Source organism: Chiloscyllium punctatum, chromosome 48 (genome assembly GCF_047496795.1).
Source record: "Chiloscyllium punctatum isolate Juve2018m chromosome 48, sChiPun1.3, whole genome shotgun sequence".
NCBI classification, from domain to species: domain Eukaryota; kingdom Metazoa; phylum Chordata; class Chondrichthyes; order Orectolobiformes; family Hemiscylliidae; genus Chiloscyllium; species Chiloscyllium punctatum.
The window spans coordinates 25,360,658-25,382,207 of NC_092786.1; the positions used below are offsets into that span (position 1 = coordinate 25,360,658).

The 21,550-nt window shown below is 42.1% G+C and overlaps 1 protein-coding gene across 1 annotated transcript in view; it reads right to left on the reverse strand.

Moving 5' to 3' along the window:
• The window catches only part of adamts17 (ADAM metallopeptidase with thrombospondin type 1 motif, 17), a 669,321-nt gene that overhangs the window by 61,192 nt on the left and 586,579 nt on the right, over window positions 1-21,550 (reverse strand). Inside the window, exon 21 of the mRNA XM_072564884.1 lies at window positions 18,684-18,836. Within this exon, the coding sequence (XP_072420985.1) occupies window positions 18,684-18,836 (153 nt within the window). The remainder of the gene's footprint in view (window positions 1-18,683; window positions 18,837-21,550) is intronic.

The window sequence follows — 21,550 nt, forward strand, 5'->3', positions numbered from 1 at the left end:
ATTTTCACCACATACAGTCAGACCCCAGCACCAAAGATATATTTCCCTCTCCACCCCTAGCTGCATTCCACAGAGATCATTCCCTCCGTGACTCCCTCATTAGATCCACCCTCCCCACCACCAACCCTACACACCCGTCACCTTCCCTTGCTGCTGCATGAGGTGCAAAACCTGCACCCACTTGCACCCCCATCACCTGCATCCAAGGCCCTGATGGATCATTTCAAATCCAACAGAGATTTTCCTGCACATTTACTGTATCCGTTCCTCTCAATGTGGTCTCCTTTACATTTGGGAGACTGACAGCCAACTTGCGGAGCAGTTCAGGGAACATCTCCGGTCCGTACTCACCAAACAACCCCACCACCCTGTGGACAACCACTTCAATTCCCCCACCCACTCCCCCAAAGACATGCAAATCCTGGCCCTCCTCCACCACCAAATTAAAGCCACCCGACAACTGCAGGAAGAACATCTCATCTTCTGCCTCAGGACCCTACAACCACACGGCATCAACACTGACTTCACCAGTTTCCAAACCTCCCCTCTCCCCACCTCATCCCAGATTCAACCCTCCAAATCAGCACTGCCCTCTTGACCTGACCTAACTGTCCATCTTCCTTCCCACCTATCTGCTCCACCTTCACCATTGACTTACCACAATCACCTCCCACCTGCATCCACCTACGGCCATCCAACCTACTTCCCTCAGCCCCACCCCCACACCCATATTAATCTCTCAGCCCCCTTCCCCCTCCATATTCCTGATGAAGGGCTTATGTCCAAAACATTGACTCTCCTGCTCCTCAGATGCTGCCTGACCTGCTGTGCTTTTTCCAGCACCACAAGTTTTGACTCTGACCTCATTACAGCCTTGGTTCAAACAAGGAGAAAAGAGCTGAGTTCGAAAGATGAGGTAAGAGTGATAGCCCTTGACATCAAGAATAGAGTGGTGCTGGGAAAGCACAGCAGGTCAGGCAGCATCCAAGGAACTGGAAAATTGACATTTCGGACAGGAGCTCTTCATTAGGAATCCTGATATCCCTTGACATCAAGCCCACAACTGCCTGAATGTGGCATCAAGGAGCCTTAACAAAACTAATCAATGGGAACTGGGGGAAAGGTTTCCACTGGTTGGATCTATACCTGGCACAAAGGCAAATGGTTGTGGTTGTTTGAGTGGGGATGTTTGCAATTATTGCACAATATTCAGCACCATTCGCAACTTCTGAGGTACTGAAGAAGTCCATGTTCAAATGCAACAAGATCCAGGTTTGGGCTGACAAGTGGCAAGTAATATTTGTGCCATACGAATGCCAGACAATGACCATGTCCAAAAAGAGGCAATCTGGATACTGTCTCTTAATATTCAACGGTGTCACTATCACTGAATTCCCCACTATCGACATCCTGAGGGTTACCATTGACCAGAAACTCAACTGGACTCACAACGTAAACAGTGGCTGTGAAAGCAGGTCAGAGGTTCAAAATATTGCGGCAAGTAACTCACCCCTTGAGTCACCAAAGCCTGTCTACCATCCCCAAGGCACAAAGCAGGAGTGTGATGGAATAGTCACCACCTGCCTAAATGAGTGCACTTCTAACAACACTCAAGAAATGTGACACTATCCAGGACAAAGTAGTCCATTTGACTGGCAGAACTTTCACAAGTGTTCCCTCCCTCCACCGTAAGTACTCAATTGCAGCAGTGTGTACTATCTACAAGATGCATTGCAGAAATTCACCAAAGCTCCTTCGACAGCATCTTCCAAACCTACAACCACTTCCATCTAGAAGGACATTGGGCAGCGAATACCACCACCTCCAAGCCACTAACCATCCTGACTTGGAAATATATCGCCCTTCTTTCACGGTTGCTGGGTCAGAATCCTGAAATTCCATCACTGAAGGGTCTACCTACAACACACAAGTACAGTTCTGGTTCAGGAAGGGACTCGCCACCACTTTCCTAAGGGCAATAGATGCTGGCCCAGCCAGCAACATCCATGTCCCATGATTAAAATTTTACAAAGAAATCCTGCTGCAGAGTCTGTTGCCTAACATTTCAAACTTGCTTCCATTGCTACCTCTCTATTCATTGCCAAAGAATCACTTGTGTTGGTTTCCCTTTCAGTTCCTGCACTGTTACCTCTGGTCATCTGTCCCTGCCTCCAACCTTAGCTTCATCCAAATACTATCCCTCAATGATGTCATCTGAAAGCACAGTATTAGTTTTTGCTGATAACACTTTGCTCAACCTCACCACTGCCTCTCCTTCTCCCAATCACTCCATTGTCACTTATCTGACATCCAGTATTGAAAGAGTTAAACTTGCCTGTAATTAAATATTGGGAAGACTGAAGGCTTGTTTTAGTTCCCGGCTTGAAACACTGTACTTGAACTACCAAATCCACCATTGGAAGCCATCTGCAATTAAACCAGTCTGTTCAAAACCTGGCTGTCACATTTTATCCTAAACTTCCAATCTTATATTTGTGCCACCACCAGGACTTTATATTTCTATCTCTAATGTCATCACCTGAAGTCACTCTGGTTCCGCTCATCTGCTGCTGAAACTAACATTCACATCTTTGTTCCCTCTGAGATTTGACTAATCCAATGGACCCCTGTCTGATCACTCTCCAGAAAGCTCTAGTCATCCAAAACAGATGACATGAAGATTAGTTTGTGATAAGTAGTGAGGAGTATAGCCTTGAGTTACTGGGTTGGTTATGATGGCTGAGAGAAACTGGGGGCTGCAGAGTTAGAGTCAAAGTGTGATGCCGGAAAAGCACAGCCGGTCAGGCAGCAACCAAGGAGCAGGAGAGTCGACGTTTTGGGCATTAGCCCTTCATCAGAATGTGTCCAATAAGTCACCAGCACTATGAAACAACCTTCTCAATTTTATAGAATGTAAAATCACTTTCTTGTATTAAAATGTGTAGATTAGAAGTATACCCTCAGAATATGGAGTCACCTTTCAGGACCTTGGCACAGGCTAGTCAGATACAAAGGCAAACACAGCTTGTAAAGTGCTCTTAGCGAATCCTGATGAAAGGCTGATGCCTGAAACGTCGATTCTCCTGCTCCTCGGATGCTGCCTGACCTGCTGTGCTTTTCCAGCGCCACACTTTTTGATTCTGGTTATATTGGCTGGTCAGTGCAACATGAAATTCAAACCGAATTACTACACTTGGGCAGTACAAACAAGGCAAGGAATTACATGATGTCCAGTAGGATCCTAGGAAGTAGTGAGCATTGGAGGAACACCAGTCCTTTAAGGCAGCAGGAGAGGTGAATAAAGTGGTAAAGAAGGCATATAGGTTACTTGCCTTTATCAGCTGAGGCTTAGAGTTTAACAGCAGGGAGGTTATGCTGAAATTGTATAAAGTAAGGGTCAAGTGTGGGAAAATGGGCTTAGAAAAGTCAGGTGCTTGTTTATGACCAGAATATTCACTATGGGCCAAAGGGTTGTTTTCTGTGCAGTAAGTCTCTGTTACTCTAAACCTTGTTACCTGTGTCTCAACTTACAGCAAGTCCCAATCTGCAGTCAACTCTGTGCTCACGGACTTGTATTGGCTCCCACTCAAGCAACCCTTTGTATGTATAGGTAATGGGATAATTGCAAAAGGACACTGACTTACAGAATTGCAGAATTCAACTTCCAAAGCAATAATTAAAATCCTAATGAACACAAATTGAATTTTATTTACTTTGTCATTGCAAATCGGTAATCTTGACAGCAACTGTATTCTAAACAGCAGCATACAAATTCACTAAGAGCAATGCATAACATTACAGCTGTGTTCATCTTTGTGTCTGACTAGCCTGTGCCAACTTCCTGAAAGGTGGCCCCATCTTCTCAGGGTATATTTCTAATCTACACATTTTAATACAAGCAAATGATTTTGCATTCTATAAAAATAAGAAGGCTGTTTCACAACGCTGGTGACTTATTGGAGATTAGTTGTGTAGTGCACTGCTTCAATTATTTCAGTAGCCAAAATAAAATTCTTGTTCTGGTCTCGGATTCTGGATCCTGCATTTACCCTGTCTAGTCCTGTTAAAATTTTATAGTTGTTATGAGGCCTCTCTCATTCTTTTAAACTTGAATGAATAATGACCTGACCAATCTTCTTGTATCGGTCCTGCCAAACCAGGGATTAATCTGATCAAATTTCATTGCACTCCTTCCATAGTCAGAACATCAGATTAGGAGACCAAAACTGTACACAATACTCCAGGTGGGGTCTCACCAAGGTCTTGCACAACTGTAGCAAGGCACTCCTGCTCTTGTACTCAAAACCTCTTGCGATGAAGGCCAACATACCATTTGCCTTCTGTATCGCCTGCTTACTTTCAGTGACTGGGTACAAGTACACCCAGGTCTCACTGCACTTCCCCATTTTATCACCATTCAGATAATAATCTGCCTTCCTATGTGGATAATCTTACATTTGTCCACCTTCTACTTCATCTGCCATGCATTTGTCACACACTCAACTTGTCCAAATCACACTGAAGCATCTCTGCATCATCCTCACAGTTCTTGCTTTGTATTTGCTATAAAGAGAGTTCTAGTAGAAGTTCACTAGACTGACACTGGACATTGCAAGAGTGCCCTGTGAGGAATGATTGTTTCAACTAGAATGTGTTCACTGGAGTTTAGAAGGATGAGACGGGGGATCTGATTGAAACCTATAAAATTCTGTGTGGGCTGGATAGACTAGATGCACCCCAAATACCCTTCCACCCAAGCTTTGTATTATCTGTAAACATGGAGATGTTGTATTTCATTCCCCCATCTAAATCATTAACATATATTTTGAACAGTTGGGGTTCATGCACTGATCCCTGATACATTAGACACTGCTTGCCACTGGAAGAAGATATACTTATTTCTGCTGTTTGATTCCTATCTGCCAACCAGTTCTCTATCCATGTCAGTACACTACCCCCAATCCCACACACGTTAATACATTGAGTGACAAAATCTTATGTGAAATATTACAGGAACAGTTGCACTCCAATCCGTGTCTGTCTTTGCCAGATCATGGGATTACTGGGAAATAACAAATATATCCCAACAGAATGTTTTTGAGCTTCTGCTAGCAAATACACAGATGGAAAAATAGACAGGGGATTAATTTACAACGTGACTGACATGTGCGAAGTAACAACAGGGACTGTGTGTTTAGTTTCAGTCAGCTTAGCCTTTCATTGTCTGCAATGACTATCTCAATAATACTGCCATTGTCACCTGGGTTTTGTAACATTAAATTTGGGCTTTTTAATTTGTTACTTGGTTTTGATAGGAAATGAATTGAGACCATGGCCCAGAGATTACGGTAGTGTTGAAGTGGAACGGATTACAGAAAGATAGAGACCAGGAGCCGGAGTCGGCCATTTGACCCTTCATGCCTGCTCTGTCATTCAATATGATCATGACTCATCCTCTGTCTCACTACCATATTCCAGCTTACCCCCACATAACCTGTGACAACATAAAAATCTAAAATAATTAAAAATCTCTTCTTGAATATATTCAGGGACTTGGTCTCTGCCGCTTTCTGTGGTGGAGAATTCCACAGGCTCAATATGGCTTGAATGATGAAGTCTAACCTCATCTCAGTCCTAAATGGTCTACCCTGTATCCTGAGACTAAGTATCCTAGTCCTAGACTCCCTTCACCCAGGGAAAATGTCCTCCTTGCATCTAGTTTATCCAGTCCTGTTAGAATTTTATACATTTCAATCTGATCCTCTCTCATGCTTCTAAATTCCAATGAATACCTGCTTAGTCAAATGAGTCTCCCCTCATAGGAGGATCCTTCCATCTCGGGTATGAGTTGTGAACCTCCACTGCACTCTCTCCTTGTAGCTAGTGATGAATGAATGAAGGATTTATGTATTGTCACATATATCTAGGAAGATACAGTGAAAAATGTTCTGTCGCCACAATGATGTACAAAAAGAATTTAAGAAAAGAACTTCAACAGAGTCCATCTTCACTTGCTGGGATCCCACCCATGGCACCAGGCCTTTTGTAAGTTTCCCGCTCTGGGTCTACTGCATCCAGGCATTCCCACTCCAAGAACCGACACACCGCAGTCGACGATCCACGGCCGTCAAGAGTCCACACTCTAGGCCCACCAAGGTTAGGAGTCCCCACTCTGCCATTGTTGCAGCCAACACTCTACTGTCACTCCAGGACTCCACACATTGGGCCAACAAAGCCAGAAATCCCCATCGACAGTGCTCCAGCCTCCCGCGATGTCAGAAAGATGAAGAAATGGAAAAAATGACAGAAAGGAGAGAGAAGCACATCCTTCCTTAGATATTTTTAGTTATACTCAAATCCTCTTGCAATGAAGGCCAACTTACTATTTATCTTCCCAACTGCTTGCAGCAGCTACTTGTCTACTTTGACTGATGTGTAAGGATGCCCAGATCCATGCTTCCTAATATGTCACCATTAAATCATATTCTTCCTTTCTGTTTTTTTTACACTGAAGTGTATAACTTAATTAGCAATGTTGTACTTCATCTGCCATGTGTGTGCCAACTGACTCAACTTGTCTACATCACCTTAGGCCTCCTTGCATTCTGCTCACAACTCAGAATGTTGCTCAGTTTTCTGTTTTCAGCAAACTTGGAAACGTTGCATATGGTTCCTTCATTTATATATACACATTGTGAGTAGCTGAGGCCTGAGCACTGATCTTGCAATACTCCACTGGTCATTTCTCTGCCATTTGGAAGAAGCCAGTTTCTGATCTGTTTTCCGTCTGTTAACTAATTATTGATCAATGCTAATATATTCCCCTCTATTCCATGTGCTTTATCTTTACCGAATACTGACATGGATAGAGCAGGGACAGGAATGGTTGTTGCAGCTCTGGGGTTTAGATATTTCAGTAAGAGTAGGGAAGGTGGTAAAACAGGGGGAGGTGTGGCATTGTTAGTCAAGGACAGTATTACTAGGACATCTATTGAGGTACTATGGGCTGAGGTTAGAAACCGGAAAGGAGAGGTCACGCTGTTGGGAGTTTTCTACAGGCCTCTGAATGGTTCCAGAGATGTAGAGGAAAGGATTGCAAAGATAATTCTGGATAGGAGTGATAATAATAGGGTAGTTGTTATGGGGGACTTTAAATTTTCAATATCGACTGGAAATACTATAGTTTGAATAGTTTAAATGGATCAGTTTTTGTCCAATGTTTGCAGGAGGGTTTCCTGACACAGTATCTAGACAGGCCAACAAAGGGCAAGACCACATTGGATTTGGTACTGGGTAACGAACTTGGCCAGGTGTTAGATTTGGAAGTAGTTGAGCACTTTGGTGATACTGGCCATAATTCTTAATTTAGCAATGGAAAGGGATAGGTATGTAACGGAGGATAAGAGTTAAAGCTGGGGGAAAGGCAATTACGATGCGATTAGGCAAGATTTAGGATGCATGGGATGGGGAAGGAAACTGCAGGAGATGGGCATGATTGACATGAGGAGTTTATTCAAGAAACAACTACTGCGTGTCCTTGATAAGTTTGTACCTGTCAGGCAGGGTGGAAGTTGGCGAGCGAGGGAGCCATGGTTTACTCAAGAAGTTGAATCTCATGTCAAGAAGAAGAAGAAGAAGACGACGACTTATGTAAGGATGAGAAATGAAGGCTCAGTTAGGGCACTTGAGAGTTATAAGTTAGCCAGGAAGGACCTAAACAGAGAGCTAAAAACTATTGGTGGACAGTGAGAGCCTTTTTCCTCAGATGATGATGGCCAGCACGAGGGGACATGCTTTAAATTGAGGGGTGGTATATTTAGGACAGATGTCAGAGGTAGCTTCTTTACTCAGAGAGTTGTAGGAGCGTGGAATGCCCTGCCTGCAACAGTAGTAGACTCGCCAACGTTAAGGTATTTAATTGGTCATTGGATAAACATATGGATAAAATAGTTTAGGTTGGATGGGCTTCATATTGATTTCATAGGCCGGCTCAATATCGAGGGACGGCTGGCCTGTAATGCGCTGTAATGTTCGATGTTCTGTGTACCCTCTTACGAGGGACCTTTCAAAAGCCTTCTGAAAATTCAAAGATACCACATCCACTGGTTTTCCCTTATCTATATGTGTGGGTTACCTCCAGAAATCAATATAACAGCTCAGTGTCTCAACTCCATTATGTTTCCATGTTATGTAACTGGTAAAGACCAACCCATACAGTCTCAGCAGTATGTCAAGCAATAAGCCGTAAAGAGAAGTTGGAGGTCTTCTAAATGGATAGTGGATATAGATGCAGAATGGCATCTAAGTTGAATGAAATTACTGCTGGATGCATTCTGGAAGATGAGGGAAAAAAGGTGGAATTTTCATCCACCAGGAGGTGGCAAGTGGAGAAAATAATAAAAATTGAAAATCCCTAATGGCAAGTTTAAACACCAACCTGAACTGTTCACATTCAAACCAGGAGAAATTCATGCTGCGCATGTTAATGGCGGAGAAAAGCTAAAAATAATTTGCAAACATCTCAGTGAGGTTTCTCAAAAATGAGAGTTACCTGCAACCCCTACCCCAACGCTGCAACAAAAAAATCCTTGAAGTCAATGAGTAAGTTTCTCACTAACATCCAAACATGGTTATGTGAAGCCTTGGACTGGACCGGTGCTTCTGAGTAAACGTTTTTAAAATGTTGTGACCTCACCTTCCCCCAAGCTACTTGTTCTGGAGAATTCTCTGCAACACACAGAAAATACCTTTTGTTGTAAATGTTTGAAGTGGAGACACACTCAAGGGGGAAACAGAGGGTCCTGAGGGATGGATGACAGATTGGAAGGGAAAGGCGTCAAGATGTGGATTAATTGTCTTGGAAGAGAATCCAGAACTGATGAAATGTTAACATCCCAGAAGATTATAGGCCTGGAAGAGGTTACAGAGATAGCAAAGAGCAAGGTCATAAAGGCCTCTGAATATCAGGATCAGAATTTAACATTTAAGGTGTTGCCAGTGCTCTGAGCACAAAGGCAATGTGTGAACAGGACTTACTGACAGGAGGACAGCAGAAATTTAGGTGACCTTAAGTTTATGGAGGGTGGAAGTTGGAAAATAGGCTAACAGTGCTTTCGAATAGTTGGCGTTAAGAAAAGCAAGAATGGAGTTTTCAGGAACAGATGGACTGAGATAGGGGAGGGGGATGAGTGATGTCAGAGCATCATTATTTGCATTAGAGTAATACTATTTGTATTTGTATAAGTCTGTTCCCCCAGGTGGATGTAAAAGTTCCCAGTACATGATTCCTCAACTGACATTGTTAAGACTGCTGCTCTAACAGTAATTATCTATCCCTTAGTTCATTTTGGAAATTAGCCCCACTCCACATTCAACAACTTCCCTCAGACCTTTATGGCTGTACCTTTTGCGCCCCTTTTGAATTATATTGTCTAAACTACTGCCTTGAGTTCCCGAAAGACTTTCCATGAGGCAATATTCTTGTTTCTTTGTAGATCTAATTTCTTCATGCTTCATAGCTTCAAACAACAGATGTTGACTTTTGGAAGAGGGGTGTGTGGGATATAGGTAAATTAATGTTACTTCTACAATTCTGCAATTCCATTTCACAAAGTAAAATGAACTCACACCAGTGTGTAATTGTTTTAGCCACGAGCTGAGTCAACAAGAATGGAAACGATGTGGAGGAAATGTAGAATTGTTTTTGTATTAGCTAAAATTGTATGTCAGAATGAGATGTGCCAGCAAAACAATGGTAGACATTACGGGCAAATAGATAAGATGTTGTGAGGGGATGAAGTTAAGCTAGATACGCCTGTACAAACAGTAGGTATAAACATCTGCTTCCCACTTTTACAAAAACACAGGAACAAACCCCAATTAAAAGGGTCATAGGGATCAGAACGGCCTCGGGAAAGGCACAGATGAAGGGGGTAGATAATGATGAAGAAAGAAAGAATATGCCTAACAATGACCTACAGCAGGATGAGGTCAAACAGCCTTGTGAGGCCAGAAATAAGCATTTTGTCACAGACAAGGCTGGATAAGGCAAGAGATAAACAGGGGTAATGGGGGCCGGTCTTAGGGAAGTGGACGATGTAAGCAGGGGAGGAGCAATGTAAAACAAAAGACATCAAATCATATAAATATTATGTATGAATTGAACTTGGTGTGTGTATGACCTCTACCTTATAGGCACTGGACATCTTACCCGCTTGCAAGTGTAAAATAAAGGACACTGCTGATTCAGATTTTGTCTCGGACTGCAATTATTGAGGTGTGTGAGCTTTGTTTCTCACAATTGGGGGCTCGTCCGGAATTTTCTTCCATCACCAGGGGGAGTAGCTAGCCTTGGACACTGGGAAGACGCGTCCCGTTCCCCATTGAGGAGCGGTCTCGTGTCCTGGTTTGGTCTGCTCCCTTGGGCGACTGGTACGAATCCCATAAGAGAGACATCTGAATCAGACAGGAATAGGCGTTCGATAGAAAATACGGCGACAAGGGGCCAGGCAACTCTGTGCACAGACCACGGTAAGAAACCTGACTTTTAAGTATTGCCTTGGTGGCCGGGATTGAGTTTTAGTAGTTAATAAGGGACTAACGAAGGAACTCAATATGGGTTGTGCCGTGGGTAAGGAAAAAGCCTCCGGGAAAACAAAAGAAGGAAAAAGCAATGGAAATGGAGGCGGGGTCCCTTACAACATACCTCCAGAAAGTCCTTTGGGGAGGATGTTGTGGAATTGGCAAAATAATACTTGTACAAGGGAAAAAGATGATTAAATATTGTTGCTTCGTATGGACTAAGGAATCCATTCTTCGTCCCGCCTCTTCTGGCCAAAATACAGGTCGGACAAAGACTGGGTTTGTAAATATCTGAATTTATTTGTCAATGAGTGAGAGAGAGAGAGAGTGAGAGAGAGAATGAAAAGAGCTGTACAGCTGGTAGAAAGTTTAACCCTTTGTGATTTGGTTTGAATGCACATTTGTTTGTTGGTGATTGAATGTTTGCGTTTTATTCCCTGGAGCTTGAGTTCCGGGACTGTTTTGAATCTGATTTTTATTATGGAAACTTAACATGATTTCTTTTAAGGTTAAGGATTCTATAGAGATTATGAAAAAAAAAGAATGATACCTCCTGTTCTTCTTACAGGTCATGACTGCCTTACTATCAGTTTCTAACTAATCTCTTTTATCTTTACATAAAAGCGATTTATGGAGGACAGTTGAAGTTTCAGTTCAACATTAGATTGTAGTAAAAACAAGATCCTATGGTTAATATCTGTGACCTTGGATTCGGCCATTGTTCATGCATTAGAAGTTTTTTTTTAACTTGAATAGACAAATTCTTTTAAGGCAGCTCTGATTATTTCAAGACCTATAGTATTGTAATTGAGCAATGATTGGTCAGCACTACTTAAGAAAACTAATTTTGGATTTAAATTAAGGGACTAAAACTGGGTGATTACAGTGGATTTCAAAATTGAGAACTGTATGCATTTTACATTTGAATATTAAATACTGAATAAATGAACGTAAATATATAAATATATTTACAAGTTTGGAACAGGCTTTAAAGTTAGTCAAGCATGAATTGATGAATTGGTGTTTGAAGTTATGGGGAGCTAGAAATATTGCAATATTTCTTTAAAAAAAAGAAAAAGGGGAAGAACGTAATGACTTATCCCCTTCGGGAGGTACCAATAGGGGACAAAGAGATTGGGTTTGTAAGTGTCCCCCTCAGCAGTGGGGAGGTCAGAACATTTAAAAAAGAAATGAAGGTCCTGGTTGAGGATCCGGTAGGGTTGTCTGAACAAATTGATCAATTTTTGGGGCCCAGTCTGTATACCTGGGCTGAGTTAATGTCTATTTTGAATTTACTATTTACTGGGGAGGAAAGGGGACTTATATGGGGAGCAGCCATTAAAATATGGGACAGGGAACACCCCATTGGAGATGGGGATGCTGGACAGGGAGAGATGAAGTTTCCCCTCAGAGACCCCCAGTGGGAGGATCAAAACCGAGAGTATTAAGAAGGAATGAGGGAATTGAAAGACCTGGTTCTAAAAGAGAGGCAGTTCCGAAGTCACAGAATTTGACTAAAGTCTTTGAAGTTAGACAGGAGAAAGGTGAGACTCCCTCAGCTTTCTTGCAAAGATTAAGAGACTCAATGCAGAAATATTCTGGAATGAACCCTGAGGACCCAGTGGCACAAGGTCTTTTGAAAGTACATTTTGTGACAAAGGAATGGCCAGACATACAGAGAAAGATACAGAAGATAGAAGGGTGGAGTGAAAAGCCATTAGATGAATTGTTAAGAGAGGCACAGAAAGTGTTTGCAAAGAGAGAGGATGAGAGATAAAAACAGAAGGTGAAAATGATGGTAACTACGGTTGATGAGGTAGTTAAAAGAATGGAACCAATATTGAGCAGCCGGAGCGGTGGGTGGCAGCATGTCGGACAGAGAGGACAAGGGGGAGCGTTTGATAGAGGGTTCGAGTGACAGGGGCAGAGCTGGAGGTCTCCACAGGCAGGATGCTATTATTGCGGAAAGATAGGGCACTTTAAGCGGGAGTGTCCTGCTCTGAAAAGGGAAGAGAGGGCAATTCCGCTTATGAATTTTGATGAAGTATAGGGGTGTCAGGGGTTCCTGCCCTCGGGGGCCCACCAGGAACCCTTGATAAACCTGAAGGTGGGACTCTGTAGGGAAGAGGTAGTCTTCCTAGTAGATACGGGGACAGCACGGTCATCGCTGAATTTTAAACCAAAGGAAGTAGGAATGTCGACACAGTCAATTACTGTTTCGGGGGTAAAAAGGGAAGGCTTTACTGTTCCAGTATTTGAACCTAAGATGATAGAAGGTCCTAAGGATAGGGTCACAGGGGAATTGCTGTATATCCCTGATATAGGAAGTAACTTATTAGGGAGAGATTTAATTATCCTCTTAGGACTGGAGATTGGAATTCAGGAAAAAGAATTAGTTGTACAAATGGCAATGTTGACAGAGGATGTGGAGAGAGAGATAGACCCTATTGTATGGGCTAGGGAAGGGAATTGTGGAAAATTACAGATCCCTCTCCTTGAAGTAAATTTAAAACAAAAGGGAAAGGGGACGTTGTCTGTGAGCGACAATATCCCATTTCCATTGAAGGTAAACGAGGACTGCAGCCAGTAATTGAAGGACTGATTAGAGATGGACTTTTGGAACCATGTATGTCTCCTTATAATACCCCAATACTGCCAGTGTGGAAATCCGATGGAACTTATCGATTGGTGCAGGAATTGAGAACATTAAATCGAATAGTACAGATCAGGCACCCAGTGGTGCCAAACCCCTCTACGTTATTAAGTAAGATCCCTCATGACCACAAATGGTTTAGTGTGATAGATTTAAAGGATGCCTTTTGGGCTTGTCCCTTGGCAGAGGAAGGTAGGAATTTGTTTGCCTTTGAGTGGGAAGACCCTAAGACAGGACAGAAACAGCAATACCAGTGTACTGTGCTTCCCCAGGGGTTTACGGAATCCCCGAATTTATTTGGACAGATGTTAGAACAAATATTGGAGAAATTTAGCAGCCCCAAGGGGACTACCCTGTTGCAGTATATAGACGACCTCTTAATAACAGGAAAAAGAAGAGAAAGAGTAGTAGAAGCCACTAACAAATTATTGAATTTCCTGGGCCAGCAGGGACTTAGGGTATCTAAAAACAAACCACAATATGTGGAGCAAGAAGTGAAATACTTGGGACATTTAGTTAGTGAGGGAAAGCGAAAGATAAGCCCGGAACGGATAGAGGGAATAGTGGAAATGCCGCTGCCCAGCACTAAACGGGAGTTACGCAAATTTTTGGGTCTAACGGGTTATTGCAGATTGTGGATTGATTCCTATGCACAGAAGACTAAGAAATTATATCTCAAACTATTAGAGGGGGAACCAAAATGTCTAAGTTGGGATGATGAGGCAAAAGAGATCTGATCCATGCCCCCATGTTAGCCTTACCTTCCCTAGATAAACCTTTCCACCTCTTTGCTACCATGGATAAGGGAGTGGCTTTAGGAGTATTAACCCAGAGGTGGGGGAAGGAATTAGTACATGAAGAATTGATTAAACGGGTCTTAGAATCCCTATTACTCCCCCGAGAAATAGCAGTAGTGCATGTAAATGGTCATCAGAAAGGAAATGAACTAGAGGTTAGGGGAAATAGATTAGCCGATGAAGTGGCAAGGGAAGCCGCCCTGAACCCACAAGAAGTGGTGATTCATTCCCTAATACCTACTGTCCCAGGTCCTAGGGAAGCTCCTATATTTACTGAAAGCGAAGAAAATGAATTAAGAGATTTAGGGGCTGTAAAAACAGCAGACGGGCATTGGATGTTACCTGATGGAAGGAGAATGTTGAACAAAATGATGATGCGAGAGATTATGGCTGTCCCACACCAAGGCAGCCATTGGGGAGTACAAGCAATGTGTGATTTAGTTCTTAGGGAATATGGATGTAAAGGAATATATACAATTGCTAAACAAATATGTGAGGGATGTATCATATGCAGAAAGGTAAATAAGAAAGTCTTGAGAAAACAGACCCCGGGAGGAAGAGACCCAGAATTGAGACCTTTCCAGAGTATACAAGTAGATTATACTGAACTCCCCAGGGTAGGCAGACTAAAATATATGTTGGTCATAGTAGATCATTTATCTAGTTGGGTTGAGGCATACCCCCTAGCTACTGCCACTGCGAGTGGAGTGTCTAAAACAATATTGGAGCACATAATTCCCCGATATGGGCTAGTGAATCGTATAGATTCTGACCAAGGAACTCACTTTACCTCTAAAGTGTTACAGGGGGTAATGAGAGGGTTGGGAATTTCCTGGGAGTTCCATACTCCGTGGCACCCGCCATCATTGGGAAGGGTTGAGAGAATGAACCAAACACTCAAATGACAGCTCTCTAAATTGATAATAGAAACCAGACTCCCATGGACCAAATGTTTACCTATAGCTCTCTTGCGAGTACGAACAGCCCCAAGGAAAGATTTGGGACTATCCCCCTATGAAATCTTATTTGGATTACCTTACTTGGGAACGAATGGAGAATTGCCAATTCCCAAAACTAAAGATTTGTTTTTAAAGAAGTACATGGGCTTGTCCTCCTCTTTGTCTTTCCTCAGGAAACAGGGTTTACTGGCACAGACTCCACCCCTTGAATTCACCGTTCATTCCATCTGGCCGGGCGATTGAATCTTAGTAAAATCATGGACAGAGACTAAATTGCAGCCGGACTGGGAAGGGCCGTACCAGGCTCTTTTGACCCCTGAAACAGCGATAAGGACAGCAGAGAAAGGCTGGACTCATTACACTCGGATCAAAGGGCCAGTGGAATCTCCAGTTGAGGAAGAAGTCTGGACAGCCGAATCAACGCAAGATCCGCTGAAACTCGGACCAAAGAGACATTGAGTAACTAATTATACAGTGGTGACGTGAGCGCGGGATTATTTCTGTAAGATTGTATATTAAGTCTTTTTGTGCTTCAGCATGATGTTTAGATACTGGGAATGCTGCTAGAATTATGATGCTAGCCCTTTTAGTATTGGAATTTCGTCAAATATCATTTTCATATGTATTATTAACGGTTCCTGAATCTGATAATCCACAAGTAATAGACGTTGATGTATGCAGCTTAGTAAATTGTGGGGATGTAGATAATCAGAGACAGTACCGCAGCTCTGAGATACATCTTAAGTCCTGTGGGGATGGCCTTGGGGACGGTACTTGGTATAATGGTCTCGTCACAGTACACCGGGCCCCCTTCCGACCAGCTCGTGATTGTCCTGATAAAAAGTGTAACCCAATATACCTAACGATAAGGAAAACCACATGGCACGAAACAATCCTGGGCGGGGGGGGCACCTATGAGATACAATGAAATGAAACGTTTGGGATAGAAATGAAAGCAAATGGGAAGGATTTCTTGGGCTATTGTTTTCGAATTAGTGTAGGACAGGAAAAACGGGTAGAACTACTGGGTAACAAGATACAATCTTTCACCCCTCCCGCTGATCCTAAAGTAGTAAAATTTATAAAGGTAAAGGACTTGAAACAGACCATTGAAATAGAAACTGGGTACAGGGATGCAAATGCCTGGGTTGAATGGGTAACGTGTACTGTGAAAAGTCTGAACAAAAGCAATTGCAATGCATGTCCCTCCAGTAGGCCAGTGGCCCAGGTGGTTCCCTTTCCGCTCGGGTGGAAGCGAGACAGGAAGGGCATGAAATGTATGATAGCCCTGTATCAGGATGAGACTGCATGGAATGACAGGAATTGTACCTCCCTATCTCTGATGTTCCCTCCCTTGGAGAAGAAAGATGCAAAAGCTCCCCCCCTGTTTTCTGCCGCAGTTGGAAAACACACATCGTGTGTGCGTAGACGAGGTACAAGTCGGTTGAAAGATTTGGGGGAGCTGAAATTATGTACAGAGATTAAGAATGTCACTGAAACGGAGAAGGGAGGGAACTACTCAGCACTAAAAGGTTCCCCGAGCGGATCTGTGGTGGTACTGTGGAGGCAAAATATTGAGACCCACGCTACCTCCAGATTGGAGAGGGATATGTGCAATTGTACAATTGGCAATTCCATTTACCCTGACATTTGAGAAGGAAAAGATAGGAGGGAAAAAGGGAAGGGGTGAGAGGTTACTGTTAGATACTTCTTTCGATGACAGGATTTATCTCGATTCGGTAGGAGTCCCTAGGGAGATACCTGATGAATTCAAGGCTTGTAACTAGATTGTAGCAGGCTTTGAGTCAGCTCTCTTTTGGTGGGTAACAATGAATAAAAATGTAGATTGGATAAATTACATTTTCTATAATCAACAGCGATTTATAAATTAGACAAGAGATGCGGTTAAAGGAATATCAGACCAGCTTGATGCGACAAGTAGGATGGCATGGGAAAACAGAATGGCCCTTGATATGATTTTAGCGGGAAAAGGGTGTGTGTGTGTGCGTGTGATGTTAGGAGGAAGCTGTTGTACCTTTATTCCTAATAACACTGCACCTGATGGTTCAATTACTCGGGCCTTAAGGGGATTGACTACATTAGCAGAGCAATTGGCTGAGAATCCAGGAGTAGACACATCTCTCACAGGATGGCTTGAGTCCTGGTTTGGAAGGTAGAAGGGGATGGTGGTTTCTATCCTTACTTCCCTGATAGTAGTAGTCGGGGTATTGGTGGCCATTGGCTGTTGTATCATACCCTGTATACGAGGGCTCACCCAAAGACTGATTGAAACAGCCTTGATGAAACAGGTGCCCCTAAAAGAAAAATGCAGAAGATAACAAATGGTAATTAAAAAAAAGGGGGAAATTGTGGGATATAGGTTCTGCAATTCCATTTTACAAAGTAAAATGAACTCACACCAGTGTGTAATTGTTTTAGCCACGAGCTGAGTCAACAAGAATGGAAACGATGTGGAGGAAATATATAATTGTTTTTGTATTAGCTAAAATTGTATGTCAGAATGAGATGTGCCAGCAAAACAATGGTAGACATTACGGGCAAATAGATAAGATGTTGTGAGGGGATGAAGTTAAGCTAGATACGCCTGTACAAACAGTAGGTATAAACATCTGCTTCCCACTTTTACATAAACACAGGAACAAACCCCAATTAAAAGGGTCATAGGGATCAGAATGGCCTCGGGAAAGGCACAGATGAAGGGGGTAGATAATGATGAAGAAAGAATATGCCCAACAATGACCTACAGCAGGATGAGGTCAAACAGCCTTGTGAGGCCAGAAATAAGCATTTTGTCACAGACAAGGCCGGATAAGGCAAGAGATAAACAGGGGTAATGGGGACCGGTCTTAGGGAAGTGGACGATGTAAGCAGGGGAGGAGCAATGTAAAACAAAAGACATCAAATCATATAAATATTATGTATGAATTGAACTTGGTGTGTGTATGTCCTCTACCTTATAGACACTGGATATCTCACCCACTTGCAAGTGTAAAGTAAAGGACACTGCTGATTCAGATTTTGTCTCGGACTGCAGTTATTGAAGTGTGTGAGCTTCGTTTCTCACAGGTGGATAATCTTTGAGACATGCATTGTAAAATATTCAGGAATAATAACCTGATTTTAAATACAAATCCAAGATCTCCCCCAGAGATCTTTGAATGTTCTCTAAAATGCATAAAGTTTAAAATCAAAATAGAGGAAGAAATTGCTGAAGAAACTCAGCAGGTTTGGCAGTATCTGTATAGAGAGAAACAGGATTAATGCCTTGTGCTCATTTGATTTTTCTTCAGAACTTTATCAAAAATACTGAACAATTCTTAGAGATTACATTATAGCTTGCACAACAACAGTCTGGTTTATACTGTGTCTTTATCAAACTGGCCACAAGATTATTGCCTGTGGTGAGTGCCTCCCAGTAATAGTCACGTGACTGCAGCAAGCCAGGAGATGCATTGGTGCAGTATTTTATTTCTATCCTAAACATCCACATTTTTATACAAAACAATTGCATGCATTATCATTTGCCCTGAATTACCCAGGTTATCCACAATGCATACAATTGTGCACATGTATTGCATACAAAATCATGCTCAGCTGTTCATGTGTGTGAGTTTCTTTTCTGGGGACAGTTGCCACACAGATGCAAGAACATGTCGGAATAAAGTCACATACCTTTGACCATTCTCCTGTCCGCCACTTGTAGCAGTTTGTGTGGTCCTCGCACTCCTCCTCCTCACTGGGCTTAGTCGCGAGATCACACTTGCTTTGTGGACTGGTGCAGTTCACTGTCCTTAGGTGAATTCCACGACCACAGTCTGTCGAGCACTGCAGGGAATTGTCCACAGTTAATATTTCCATTTTTCTTCCACACATTCAATTTTTTCATATTCTCATGCTCTCATCAGATTCTACAGAATTCAGCTCACTATCAAATTTATCCATATAAACAATACATGGGATTTTACTATTTTCAGTTAAAGCATTTTGTCAAATAAGATTTATAGCACCCAGTTTGCCACGGCTCTTAATTTCAGCTCTGATGAAGAGTCTTTTAGATTTGAAATGTTAGCTTGCTTTCTCTCCTGCCTGACCTGCTGTGACCTCCATGCTTTTGCTGGTTCTTTGAATGAGCTATTTAATTGTCTCACCCTCTTGCTCTTTCCTCCAAAAATCTTTCCCTTCCTGGGGACAGGTGATGGTGTCATGATAGGGTCACTAGATGAGTATTCCAGGATAATGTTCTAGGGTCCGTGGTTTGAATCCCACCATGACAGATGATGCAAATTGAATGCAATACAAACCTGGATAGCTTAATGATGACCATGTAAACACTATCAACTGCAGTGTGGTTGATTGTTAATTACCGCTCTAGGAAATTAGGGATAGGGAAAAAAATTCTAGTCTGGCCAGATGATGCCCACATCCAATAAATATTATCAAAAATATTAAAATATCCAGTTCCCTTTTTAAAGTTCCAATTGATGCTGCTTCCACCATGCTTTCAGACAGCATGGTCCAGTCTCTAACAACACACTGAGTAAAAAATAAAATTCATTTAATTCTGGTTCTATTGCAAGTTACCCAAGACTTAGTGGAAAATGTAACAAATTCATCCCCTTCACGAACACCACCTGAAGTATTAGCCTGGTTATCCTCTTACTTCTAAATGATGACTGTCCTGGAGTCAATTAGGTTTCTATTTGAGATTTTTAGAATTTGTGTGCTCTGTTTTTATCTCAGTAACCTGTCTTGAATTAACTCCTCTCTAAATCAGTCACAATGCTGGAAACAGCATCAGACTGCAGCACTTGGCCAGAGCAGCTTTGAAAATCTGCCAGTCTGAGCCTTGGTACACAATCTGATTTGATATAACAAGCTGTCATTCAAACTCCACCTAACATCATTAAAACTTCATTAATGAATGCCCTACACTGTAGTTCCCAAAGGGGAATAAGGATTAATGGCAGCCACAGATAAAGCATCTTGTTTCTCATCACATGCCTTAAACTGAGAATAAAACAAAACACTAGTATAATAAACCTCTTGGAAATTTAAGACGTGTCTTCATTATTGACTAACATCATGGAAACTATTGACAGCTAATTGTTAGCCAATTGTAGAGTTAACAGAGGATTTAACACTGTGAGCTGCATTACCAACACGAGGTCAAAAGGTGTGGTGCTGAAAAAGCATAGCCAGTCAGGCAGCACCTGAGGAGCAGGAGAATTGATGTTTCGAGCATAAGCTCTTCACCAGCTCCTCATCTTTCCAGCACCACACTTTTTGACTCTGATCTCCAGCATGTGCAGTCCTCACTTTCTCCCAGTTGATTATTACCAACACAGGCATGAGAGGCAAGATAGCAAAGTATAGTAATTATCAAATCAAATTGTTAAAAACAAAGAACCTGAAACTGAAATTCAAGTGAAGGACTGGACATGTTCTGCATGAAATCTGGCATTTTTACTTGTTTAATTTGAAAATAAACAACAAAATTTCGACAGCAATACTCAGCAAATAAGCCCTTCATTGCACAAAGTGGCCCAAAAACTCCAGTTCTCATCCCCATCTTTAAAGATCTCCACTGTCTTACCCCTCCCAACCTCAGAGGAGATTTTGTTCGTGTTACAATTCAAAACACTGAATTCTCTGTTGCTTTTGAGCAACTTGAACCTTCATATGTCCAACCAATGGATACCATATCTTCACTTACCTAGAGCTTATGATGAATTATTTGCATTTTCACCTCCTTTTCATCTTATAATAACCTCAAAGCATGTGTCTTTGATCAAGGCTTTGTTCGCTTGGCATTTTGTTTCAGAAACAAAGTGTCTTGGAATTATTTTCTAAGTTAACGGTGATGTACAAATATAAGTCAAAGTGGTAATAAGCAATATGAATTCTTCACAGCCAAAGCTGAGTTCTAAACTCTGCAGGCTTTGTGGAGCAGCTCGATCACAGTTTTCACATCAGTAGCACTAGTTGCACACTGGCTGTTTCTGCTGACACTGATATTTACAAGACAGCAGAACATTCTGGAAGGGCATTATTAGAGATCACCCCGAACCTTGAGGCCATGCTGGTTGCAATTCTCCAATCATGTTTCAAAGCACTAAAATAACACCAATGATGCAGAACTGGAAATATCCATGCTCTAATGAAAATGACCAGGTTCAAATGTGACATTCAACCTGGGCACATTATCCTAATTTGACATCACGTCACTGAATCCCCACCTATTTCTTAGTACGACTATTTTCTTAATGCATAATAAATATAAAACTTTCCTTTATAAATTCATATCTCTTTGTTGACAGTGTTTCCAGGGAATTCTACAATTGGAGTTTGTCTTATAAAGGCTAATTGACACAGTGCGGAGATGCATTTACAATTATATTTGGTACACATTTAGCAATAAAGCTCTTTTGTACTTTGTCTTCTCATTAAATCTTTATCTAACTCATTAAATTCACCTTTGGATGAGAATATTGATTGGAGAAATGCATTTGTGCATAGTGTACTCAGTGGCTTTCTGTTGC